A 12,806-nucleotide genomic window follows, 5' to 3' on the forward strand; every position below is an offset into this window, starting at 1 on the left:
TTCACGGAGCTATTTGATACGGCACCATAGTAGCATTGGTTGTAAAGGGTGGCAACTGTCCTGGCAAAGCCTCTCTCTCTCTCTTTTTTTTTTCCAGTGGCGATTACTGATCATTGGTGTGTGATTATGAAGCGAGGAGGCCGGCACGGCAGCATGATGCAAAGGTGAAGGGTGGCGATGATGCTCTGCTTAGGTCGATTACTAACTCTTAGCGCGGTTGGTGTGTGTCAAGCGTGCGGCTTTTGCTTGCTGTGGACACAAGGCCACCACCAACGATTAAAAAAATGAAAAAAAGGGTCAGGGTTGGCCGCTCTTGTTTCTATAGACCTTATCTAAAGATTAAGCAAATACTCCCTCGGTTTCGTTTTAGTTGTCGCTGGATAGTGCAAAATTGAACTATCCAGCGACAACTAAAAAAACGGAGGTAGTATATTAATAACAAACTGTGCGCTTCATGCGTATGCGCTCTAAAGCAAAGTTTGATGCTTACTTCCAACTCTCAGGTTATATGGTCCAGGACAACTTTTACAAACCAAGACCAAAAAAAAAAAAATCAAAGATTGGGAAGCATGTGTCGTGGTTATGCCTCAATGGCTCCATGTAGTTGTCTTGGTTTTGATAGAGGTTTCCTTTATCCAAAAGACAAATCTTTAAGATGCTAAGAAGTTGGAAAAAAGAGAATGAAAGGATATGAAGAGAAAAAAAAAGGTTATAAGCCTAGCCCAACATTGTCCCTCTATCTGGGCCCAGTTTAAAGAACGGAACTACCAAACTGTCACAAGAAAAGTGTTCGTAACCTTATGTTCCTAGCATAGAAAAAGATGTTTATTCTTTCTTTATGTAGAGAGGGAAAAAGACCAAAAGGAGAAAAGTTGTGTATTAGGGTAGTCCCAACTCCAAAACCTAAGTAGCTGCTATATTATCAAGATTGTCATATATTTTCTATTACATCTGTCTAGGATTAATCAGAATAGGTTTCCTAAAAAACTATAGATTCTGCTAGTTCAATTTAGAGTCACCTCCTATCTTAGATTTTCTAAATTCTAGTCATCCTTATTACAAAGCTATCATGGTCTCGCAGAATCTATAGTTGAGAGTTGTTTAAACCAAATATATTTTAGTTTTTTCACAATCATCAACACGTAGTAGCTTTTTTCACAACTTATAGTTAGAATTATATTTTTAGAAAATTGAACCAAATAGATCCTCGATTAAATCTGACTAACTTTAGATATGATAAATTATGACAAGTTAGGCATTCATCCAAACGCTTCTTAAATTTCGTCATCTCTTCTATCCCCGGCACTTTCTCTCTTCCTCGATTTCTTGTCTCCGTATATAATTTGCAGCGATGCTGGCAATAGGTGTGGCCTTGTGATGGGGCAGGCACCTGAGTCTCTGGGAGCAGAGCGTGGAGGGCTGGAGCCCGGAGGTGCATGACGGGCCAACTGCGGGTGGCGGGTCGGATGGGCTGGGCGCGACTGGCCAGGGCCCAGGGCGCGCGCACGATGACACGGTCTGACGAAGTGACGAGGGACCAACGAAAGATATATGGCCCTGCAAAATGTGTTGGAAGAAATCATATGTGCCCCCCAACGCGAAATGTGGACTACTGACACTACAAAAATGTGCCAACAAATAAATAAATTGGTTTAGACCAATAAGTTTTATGCATAAAGGATACATTAAAGATACTATTTTGTCCCATAAAAATCAAAGTATAAGTGAAGAGGGACAAAAATTAGACTTTGCGTGTCAAAACTGATACACGTTAAGTGGATTTTCAATCATAAAAACATATTTTCTACTATCTCCATTTGTTTTTATAACGTTGGATAGTGCAAATTTAGACTAGAAAACATCAAACCAAAAAAAATGGAGGGACTTTCTCTCTATCTTGCTACTCGCGTCTGTCGGAGTTGGCCCTCCTTTCTCCGCATCCGGCAATAGGGGAAAATCACGATATGACTTCCCTTAGACCAACTCCAGCAACACTCCCTATCCCACTCCGCATCCGCATTATACACGCTCTGAGTCACTATTTCGCTCTCCAGCAGCCTCCGCATCCGTCTCCGCAAAACACACGCCGTGTACCTGCACTCCTCTTTTCCACGGTTTCTCTCTCCTCTCCGCACAAGACTGCATGCGCTCGCGGCTGCTCGCGGGGCCCAGCTGTCATAGACTGCATGCGGAGTGCAAATACGGAGTCTGCTGGAAACGGGGACGGATACGGAGAGGAGAGACTGTTGGCCGTGCTAAATACGGATACGGAGAGGGAGTCTGCTGGAGTTGGTCTTACCTGTCAATGAATTTTAGGAAGGAGACGAACAACAGTTATGCCTTCATCAACTTCACCATGACAGAGGTGGCTTGCCGGCACGGCAAACGCCGCCCGACCCGAGTTAGCCTAGCCCCAAGGAGAGACACTCTCCCACAGGGGCTACTATATATCGATATCGTAGGATAGGATACGAGCTCCGCGATCTCTGGCTGTCCGAGACAGTGTCCATGTGAGCTCCATGCCCCTGACGCCTTCGCTCGGCACATCTGAACCCTGCCCGCTTCAATGCGCTAGGATCGGTAGAACAGGTCTAGCTACTGCGCTACTTAATTAATGTACGACCCGCATCCATCCTTTACGTGTGCCACTGCGACTTGGCACAGCAGTGATACGGATGCGCTTCAGTTATATCTCAGCAAGAGTCAGATCTACACGAAGCTGGTCACGAAGGAGAACAAGAAGCGAGCAACAATGAAAACTCTCCAACACCAAAAAAGAAAAAGAAAAAAAAAGAAATCCTCTGTACATACATGACAACAACCGAGCAACAATGGCCCCATGCATCCAAATGTAACGCACGCACGCAAGCACACGCAGGCGGTAGTAGTAGTATAACGACGACGGAGAGAGAACTCAAGTGAAGAACAAAACGGCGAGGGCAGCAGGCGCGCGCGCGCGCGTGTTTCGCTTTCGCTCTAGCTAGTGGGTGTAGGTGCAGGCCTTGGCGAGGGAGACGGGCCTGCCGAGCCTGGTCTGGTCCATGGTGACGCGGCACCGCGCCTCGGTGTAGAACTTGGGGGCGACGAGCCTGCCCAGCACGAACGCGCGCGACCGCAGCCGCACCGCCAGCTGCAGCGGCACGGGCGGCGGCGGCACCACCACCGCCGGCGCGCGCTTCCTGGGCGGCGGCAGCGTCGTCGCGGTGCTGCTCAGGCCCGACCCGCCGCCGTACAGCGGCACCTTGTCGCCCACCACCGCCACCGCCAGCCCGCGCTGGCTCTTCCGCGGCTGGTAGAAATACTTGATCTGCATGCAATGCAACGCGACAACAACCGAGTCCGGCCCGTCAGATAATATTGAGATGCCAGGCCCAGGATGCGGGGGCCATGCAGTGCAGTGCAGCCGTGCGGGAAACTGCAAGGCATGAGAGCTGTGTTGTGTCTGCTCGAGTTTCCACGGCACACGGGCCGGTGGCGCTGGTGGCTCTCTCTGTGTTCCTCTGTTCCCGTCACAAGTCGCTATCGGCGGCTACTGCCTACTGCTATGCTACCGCGTGTTGTTCGGGTCAATGTCAGTGACTCTGTGTGCAGCTGTACTCCACTCTCCGTATATATCTATTTATCTATCTATGAAATCTACTGGTACTACCAACGAAAGAAAGACCCGTACCTTGCTCTGTTCTTACACTATATGTATGCTAACAATGCATATGGTTAAAAAAAAAACAGAGTAACAATGCATATCGTAAAGACAAAATTCAGAAGGTGTTTGACTTACATCGCCCGACGCGAGCTGGAGCTGGGTGTAGTGGAGCGTGACGGGGTCGGCGGAGACGTGGACGCCGAAGAAGGTGCCGGCGTTGCGGAAGGCGAGGGCGACGGTGGCGTTGAGCGAGGCCATCTCGGTGGGCACGAGCGACGCGTCGGTGCCGGCCTGGACGACGAAGCGGTGGAAGGTGACGGAGCGCAGGGTGACGACGGGGCGCTGGGCGCGGCTGGCGCCCCACAGGACGAGCGCGAAGAGGAAGAAGAGCGCGAGGAAGGCGCCCGCGAAGCCCAGCGCGTAGCGCGCCCTCTTAGGGATCGCGCTGAGCGCGCCGCGGCTGGTGCCGTCGCCGTCGTCGTCGTCGGACATGCCGAGGAGACCCTCCTCCTCGATGGCCGCCTCCTTCATCCACGGGCTGCCGCGCCGCCGCCCGCCGGCGCCGGCGCCGGGGACGGGGACAGCGACGGAGGAGGAGGCGGCCTTGGCGGAGGAGAAGCGGGAGGACGAGGAGGAGTCCCTTGACGCCCGGCCCAGCGACCGCGGCGGGGACGCCGCCGGGGACGAGTGGAAGGAGGACGCGGCCGTCTTGTTCTCGCCGTCGTCGTGGCTCGGCGACTGCACGTAGTAGGCCGCCGCCATGCTGGACGTCGCCTCCGAGTCCGTCTTGGCGTGCCGGTGCGGGGGCTGCTGCGCCATCGCGGCTGGCTCCTCCGGCCTGCGGGGGGCGTGGGTGCGAACTGCGTGTGCACTGTGCGGGGGGTAGTGGAAAGGTGGAGGTGCACTCGGTCAGGTCAGCGGGCGGTAGAAGTAGTAGACGAGGAGGGTGGGGGTGGGGTGGGAGGGAATTGTGTGTGCGCGCCCACCACTCCGCGACTCACACACACACTCACGGTCGGTGAACCTAAACCGTTGAACGGGTCCGTGTGTTGTGTGCGGCTGCCGGCTGGGCAAACCGAGAACCGTGTGTCGCAGGAAGAGAGACGTGCAGCACTGGTCTGAATGACTAGAGATCAGGGTCACTCCCGATGGCAACCCCGCACCTAACAGTTTTCCGTTGACGGACGAGCTTGTACGGTCTGAATACAGCAAGCAGCATCGAGATGGGCCTCTCTGTGACGTCCGCCCATGTGAAGATTGCTTGCCGGGCGGCTACAGCAGGAATGGTCTACAGCCCGGGTATTAGCTGGCTGATTAGGAAACGTCGTCAGGATCGGACGGAACAGAGTACCCCCAGTGCACTTCACTTCGGTCAGTTGGGACTCGGCCTTATCCGATCGGGCCATTTCGCGCCTTCCGTAAAAAGACTTGTTGCAAGTTGCACCTCTTGCGCTTTCAGGTGACGTACTTACCCGTCTACCCCCTGCCGATTCATTTACGCCGTCCCGTATCACCGGCTTTAGCTTTCCGGACGCGGTCGTGCAGTTCTGGATGGCTATTCGATTCTACGGACAGAACACAACAGATACCACAGCGCAAGGGCGCTCCACTCCAGCCCCGATGCAACAAAAGGCCGTTCCCGGGGCCGCGAGCCGTGGAGCAGCTGCAAGCGCAGACCGCGTGCGACCGCATCGTGATCCGTGAGCAGCTGCAGCATTGACTTGTTGATTCCATCCACCGGTAGTGTGCGAGGCTGGTTCGCCTAAGCCGCCGCACAGGGCCCTGTTCCTGAAACAGATTGCCCTGACACCGTCTCTCTCTCTGCCTGCCTTGCCTGACAACGGGACGAGAGGATCCATCGACGGGTGATCGCGATCCAGTCCGTTCTCCGTCCACCTGATAACAATCACGCACGCGCAGCGCCGATCTGCCCCGGAGAACGCTTTGATTCGATCGCGGCAATTCAGCTGGCGGGCGGCACGCGCGGCACCTTAGGTCAGCTTTGGGTCTGTTTGGTTCAGCTTTTTTCTGAACAGCTTTTCCGAGAATCTAGCTGTGGGGAGAATCTGGTTGTGTAGAGAATCTGAGTATCATTAGAATTACGTGCGGAGGAAGATAAAGTTGTCCATGGGACTCAAGATCTATAAAGTGACGGATTACTACTATTACGACGACTTAACCGATTATATGTTTATGTTGATTGTTTTTACCCAAACAAATTTTGTAGAAGCTGGCTGAAAAACTGAGTGTTTGGCAGTCCGCAACAGCTTTTGGTGGCCAGAAGCTGTAAAAAGCCGAAACAAACAGGGACTTTGTCGTGTCTGGCGGCAGGCATCATCGGCTCATCGCCCGCCCGGCCGATTTGATCCTCCTCGGCCTGTGCTGCGCCACAGCACGCGCGCCAGGGCACAGGGCAACGGCCCACGGAGCACCTTGGCTGACTGACTCACTGCTGCAGCGGCCACGCCGACGGGGTCTTGGTGCTGGGCACTCCGGCGCTGGCATGTGGCCGTGGTGGGTTGAAGGAACTGCTAGTGCGCCCCACAACACTTGGTATGCAATGTAGATATATAGCCATACAATAAGACAATAATATAAATATTTAAGTATATGGCACATCCATACATGTCCATATAAATATATCATAGATCATAACTACGAGAAGACAAAACTGTGAAAGATGAAACGACAAATTGAGTGCTTCTAAACATGCCCTAAGTTGATCTTCATGCAAAAAAGGTTCTTAATTTTTAAACATGTTTTTATTTTTACTATTTTCTATACCAAAATAATCTAGCGGCCAAACAACGACCATCTACAATATTTCTGAAGAGTTTAATTCTAAAATATTTCTATGAGATTCTGAATCCCTATCAAACGCCCTCCGCTTTTAGCATACCATACGATTTGAGTTTTGTCTCCAAAGTTCACTTGGTTGTGAGTCTGTTACGAATCCTGCTGCGATGCGCAGGACGGGGAGGCGTACACCACGAAGGGTGAGTTAGTAGGGTGGATTGAGTGGAGGAGCGCAGGGAATAGGGCACGCAGCGTGGCGGCTGAGAAACACGATCACCAGGGCGCGTGGGGGTCGCCACTGTTATCAAGCAGCCGCCCACGCAGGTGCGACTTCTTTTGATAAAAAACCCTATTACAATCTGAGGCACCCTTATAGCTCCGGGGCCTAACAACTTAGGAGATTATTAAGGAGATAAGCTCCAGGGAACAACTTAGGAGATTATTAAGGAAATAAGCTCCAGGGAGGATAAGCCTCCTAAAACTTCTCTAACACCCAGCCGCCATCTAACAAATGGCTGGGCCTAATTATTCTGGCGCCTGGCATATTGCCGGCCCACAAAAGAGTCTATAACACTTCCCCCCTCCTCGACAAAGAGCTCGTCCGCGAGCGCGAATGTTGGATGCTGCTGTTTGAATTCTTCCACCTGTTCCCATGAAGTATGTGCATCTGAACGCCTAATCCATTTGACCAACACTTCCCAGACTCCTCTGTTGAGTCTGGCCCTTAGAACCTTTTCTGGCGCTGGGATAACACGCCCATGTAGAAGAGGTGGCAGTGGAACCAACTGGGATGGGGCAGGTCCCTCAAATTTCTTTAGGAGAGAGACGTGAAACACATCATGAATTCTTGCATTTGGTGGTAACTGAAGCTTGTATGAAACAACCCCTATCCTCTGAATGACTTGATATGGACCAAAGAATTTGGGCCCCAATTTGGATGGTGCAGCTGAGGTGACGCCCACAACAGTCCTTTGTTGCAATCGTAGCCATACCCAATCACCAATGTTGAATTCCACCTCCCGACGTCGTTTATCCTGATAACTCTTCATAGTTACTTGGGCTTGCACTAGTCGGTCCTTGATTTCAGCAAGAAATTCATCCCTGTCCTGCAACTGGGTGTCAATCGCAGCCACCTTGTCACACCCGGTTTTGAAGGTAAACCGAATGCGAACCATGTACGTGCCAGGATCAGTAATTCACGTACACAGCGATTACATAAATGACTCATCATAGCACAATGCTTCGAATTACAATAAAGAGTAAGTAATAATATTACAAACTAGAGTCATTTACATAATATAAATCAAAGTACAGAGAATCGAAACGTAGCCAACGTAAACAACCCACCACAGGCAGCTGACTTGGGGAGGTCGCTAGCCTAATCCTCGAACTCGTCGACGTCCTGGAACTCCTGGAGATCCGCCTCGACGCCTTGTTTACCTGAGCATAGATTGCACCAAAGGCAACCTGGTGTTTTGTGAAAGCAAGGGTGAGTACACATCAACGTACTCAGCAAATGTCCCGTTTGGCTGAAGTGGACTAGCTTTATGTGGGGTTAGGCTCAAGCAGTTGCTTTTAGTTGGTCAAGTATTTATTTTTAGTAGAAGCCAGATTTTATCATCAAGCCCGAGTTATAGCCCCAAAAGTACCTCCTCAGAGAGGAAATACTAGAATACATAATTAAAGTCATCATCATTAACCATCATCATTAAAGTCATCATCTGAGGTGTATCCGGAGTATCTCTAATCAAAGAGGATCCCAAGGCTGCTCTTAACCGTGAGCACGGCTGATATATCAGTTTTATTACCCTCTGCAGAGGTCGCACACTTTACCCATGAGCCGTGATTCCCGTTTTGCCCGGGGATCATGACTCCCCATTGATCACTTCCTAGGTGGTCCGGCAGGGTATCACTACGTAGCTTTTACAAAGATTCCCTAGAGGTCATAGCCGCCCGTTAGGTTTCTCCAGTTTGATAAACACATTAACTCTCCTCGCAGGAGGGTGACTAACAAAAGCAAAACGAAAGAACCTCGGCACTCAACCTCGGCAGAGCAAGCACTGTGCCTGGACCCCATTGACGGCACGACGGCGAAGCAACTACACCTCTAGTTCCTCTAATTAATTAGCTAAGGGCATCCTATTTCACCCTCATGGTTGCACTGTTATCCCGGGTGGTCTCTCAACGAACAGGTCCTTACGGAGAGGTACTCGGGAAACAGCCTGAGTCCCCTAAATGCCACAAGTATATCATCATATCCAGAATAAAATCATAGTATCATCATTGTATCTCATCATGTTCATTGATTAAAGTAAAGCGCTAGCATGTAGCTAACCATAGTAACCCAAAAGGTAAATCAAGGACAAGGTAAATAGAAAGCTAGTAAATCCTTAGGTTGTTCATAGTATGCGGGACAGTGTGTTATAAAGTGAATGGGACATAATGGGTCAGAGGACACTTGCCTTCACCAAACAGATGCTCAGGGTCTTCAACTTCGTGGAACTCGAATAGCTAGATTACTTGGTCGCCGAAGCTTGACCGTCGATTCCTCGAAGCTCGGAAATGGATCGCAGTCTATTCGCGACGCACAGCGAATACAAACAGGCACAAACAAACATATACTTGCATAAGAACATTACACCATACAAGATAAAATATTATAAAAGCGAGCAATATAAAATAGAGAGCGCTTCTACAGTTATGCGAGGAAAAGAACCACGATAGTCGAAGCTACGGTCGAGGGGTTAGCGCGTTTACGTTAAACAAGTACTAATTAGAACATCCAATTCAACATAATTATATTAATCGATATTAATCAAATGTAAATTAATACTACTACTTAGTTTTGACTAACTTACTATTTTAATAGTTGACAGTTAAGCAAGTAACTTAATGAATATGAGCGATTTTAAGCGAGACGAATTAATGACGCACGACGTGCAAACACGATGTGCGCAACGCGCGGACACAAACGACTTAGCGCACGGACAACGCGCGATACACGTGAACGACACGCGGCAAGGCGCGCGACACACGCGAACGGCACACGACAACGCGTGCGAACAACACGCGCGACACTCGCGAATGACACGCGACGACGTGCGCGAAACAGCACCGCGGCACGTACATGCGAAACTAATAAATAAACAATGTAATTAAACTAAATAATTATTAATAAATAACATTTCAGTTAAGGCTAATCATATTGGTAACTACTTATAAATGCGCAAATCGAATTCCTAAATTAGGTTTTTAAATTGAAACGTCGTTCTAGTAGCCACTGGTTAAACAAACGTTTAACTAAATTAAATAAAATATGAAAAAATTGTGATAAATATATCTAAATTAAGATAATTTTAATACGAATCTAACGCAACTTGAATGGATCGAATCGGGTTTAAAACGCAAAAGTTATGAATGTTTTAAACCATACTGTAATTCGCGCGGACTAAATTTACGAGACTGCCATCGTCTTCTTCCTCTCATCCATGGAATAGAGAGGAGAGGAAGGGGAGGGGGCTGCGCAGGGGAGGACGAGGTTGGGCCGGCCGGAGGTGGGCGCGGCCGCACGGGGCGCGAGGGGCGCGGCCACCGCTCCCGGGGAGGGGTGCGCACGGGCGTGGGGCGCGGGAGCGTGAGCGTCGCCGTCGGCCACCGCCGCCATCGCCGGGGAGGGGAAAAGGGGCGTTGCCGGGGAGGGGAAACGGAGGGGGAAGGGCCGCCGCCGCCGGGGAAGGTGAGGGGAGAGTGGGAGATGCTCTGCACGGACGGGAAAACGAATAAACGAAGAAACCCTAGGTGCAACAATGGAGGTTTCTCACCGGGGAAGAAGACCCTCGCCGGAGCCGAAGCCAAATCCGTCGATTGCCGGAGATTCGGGGATCCAATCGACGAACCGAACGCGCTGCGACGAAGCCCTCGACGAGACGAACGCAGCGGTACCCTCGGATTCGGCAGACGATGCACGGATTGGGAGTAATTGCTCGCCGGAGTTGTCGCCGGAGTTGGAACCGCCCCGAACTTCGGCGAGCAATACTGGGAGATAGGGATTGGATTTGGGGGAAACGTTTTGTGTTCTGGAACGGGCTCGACGAGATGAAGCCGGACATGTATATATATCTAGGGTTTGGATGAGATGAAAATTCGGTAAAAATTCGGATTTTACTATTTTTAAAATTCGAAAAAGCCTAGAAATCCATATTTTGTGCTTAAAATATTATATATGCTTTCAAAAATTCCAGAAAAATTCCTATAAATGTTTTGGCACCTAATGAACTCAAAAAATATAATTAGAATTTCTAAAAATATTTTTAAGTTCCACAAATAAATAGTTTTTGGTTTCTGGAAAATAGAAAAATATTCCGAAAAATATGAAAATTTACCGAGCGCTTCTATAAGATATGTTAACATGTTTCAAACACATTTTGCACTTAGAAACACCATGCAACAGCATGAATGCAACAACCAAAGTGCCTCTAGGGCTCATTCCACTAGGTTTACGCTAATATAATACAAAATAATTCTTCATTTTTAGGGAAAAGAGAAAGGAAAGCGAAGAACTGAGAGAGTAACACCTGAATTTGGTGGATATTAGAAAAGAAATTTTATACCCCCAAATTCAGGGTGTTACAAATCTAACCCCTTTAACAGAATCTCGTCCTCGAGATTCAAGAAGAGGCTAGCAGGAAAATGAGATTGGTTCATTAGTCTTTCATAGCTTTTTCTAACTCAACTTTGACTCCGCCGGCTTGACTTGTGGATTGGTTGCTTTGACCATCAGATGCTTGAGACCGATTGATGCAATTCTTGAGGATCTCCTGGACCTGTGGGTTAGGACCCACACACGCTTTTGCTGCACCAATCTGATCTTGTTGGTTGATGTTGATTGCATTGTCTTCATTGGGGTTAGCGGCTAACCCCCTTAACAAGAGCATTGATACATACTTGATGAAGATGTTGCCGACTCTGATCTTGACTGATTTGGAGGAGTTGGAGGTTGCCAAAAGGACAGGTGTAAGAGGAAAGAATAACGAGAAAAGGTAAGTATAGACAGATTAGAGAGAGCAGGGGGAGAACCCAACTACTTAACTCTATGGCACTCACCTAGTAAACAGATTCCATTACGGTCCAAGGGCCACAACACATCAACACTCATTCCAAAGAAGCAAATCAGTCATAGCAGAAGGATAAACATCATGAGCACACATCAACAAACATCTCGTTGATATACGTTCCTTTTAATTAAATGGTGGTCTTTCCTTAAAAAAAGGGAAACTACTCTAAGGCCAACAAAAGGCAAGGGGAATAATAAGACATGGAGGCTAGGGGCATGAGCATAATAAAGGATGGAGCTAAAGCAATGATTGTAACCGACAAGGGAGAGAATGCAACCAAGGTCAGGATAGGTAAAACACCATTCTCAAATCGAGATGGAAAAGATGATATTTCAAAAGGTAGGCTTAGGATAAGCATCATGGAAAGATCCAGTGATGACAAAGGTAAATGAGGTAACAGATAAAGGCACACCAAAAGATCGAGTTAAGACAAGACTTGCAACGAGATAGAGAAATAGGGAACGAACAAGAGCGGGATGGGTAAGACATCACTCTTGAAATGAAATGGGAGAGGCGGCTTCAAAATGCAGGTATAGTATAAGCATCAAGGTAAAAATCGAGGGATGACAAGTGTTAAGGTGATAATGGACAAACACGCAATAAAGGATGTATTTTAGACAAGACTTGCAAGGCGTCAAAGAAGGGGGAGCAGTCAATGGCGAAATAGGTAAGACATTATCCTCGAACAAGGATGGAAAAGAGAAGGCTTTTAAAGGGAGGTTCAAAGTAAGCATGAAGGTAAGGGTATGAATATTACAAGGGATAAAGGTGATACCGAACAAGAATGTAAGAGAGGAAGTAAATGTGCATAAGAACCAAGGATATAAGTACCACAAAGGATGAAGTTCAAACATGATCTGCAAGTGGAAAAGAAGAGGATACGTCCAAGGGCCCGATAGGTAAACTATCACTCTGAAATTGAGGTGGAAGAGAGGGGGTTTTTAAGAAGTAGGAATAAAGATGAGTATCCAGGCAAGATCGATGGACGACAAGGTGAGGGCGATAGCAAATAAAAACATAGCAAGAGATGGAATTAACACAAAACTTGTAAGGCGACAAGAAGTGAAAAGAAATCAAGGGAGAGATGGGTAACTCGCAACTCTCAAACTAGGTTGAAAGGAAGGGGAGGCTTTTAAAGGATAATTTCAAGGTAAGCATTTAGGTGAAGATACATATATTACAAGGGTTAAAGGCGATAACAGACAAGGGTGTAAGGGAAGAGGTGAAAGTATAGGGGAACCAAGGGTACGAGT

General features: G+C 48.4%; 1 protein-coding gene across 1 annotated transcript; it reads right to left on the reverse strand.

Moving 5' to 3' along the window:
• Positions 1 to 2,785: 2,785 nt before the first annotated feature.
• On the reverse strand, positions 2,786 to 4,562 carry LOC100383970 (uncharacterized). Its single transcript, NM_001176583.1, has 2 exons — positions 3,779 to 4,562; positions 2,786 to 3,307 (listed from the first exon to the last, which is right to left on the reverse strand). The coding sequence occupies exons 1-2, from the start codon at positions 4,460 to 4,462 to the stop codon at positions 2,981 to 2,983; spliced, it is 1,011 nt and encodes a 336-aa protein (NP_001170054.1). The 5' UTR covers positions 4,463 to 4,562; the 3' UTR covers positions 2,786 to 2,980.
• Between the last annotated feature and the right edge of the window lie 8,244 nt (positions 4,563 to 12,806).

This window comes from Zea mays, chromosome 2 (assembly GCF_902167145.1).
Source record: "Zea mays cultivar B73 chromosome 2, Zm-B73-REFERENCE-NAM-5.0, whole genome shotgun sequence".
Taxonomy (NCBI): domain Eukaryota; kingdom Viridiplantae; phylum Streptophyta; class Magnoliopsida; order Poales; family Poaceae; genus Zea; species Zea mays.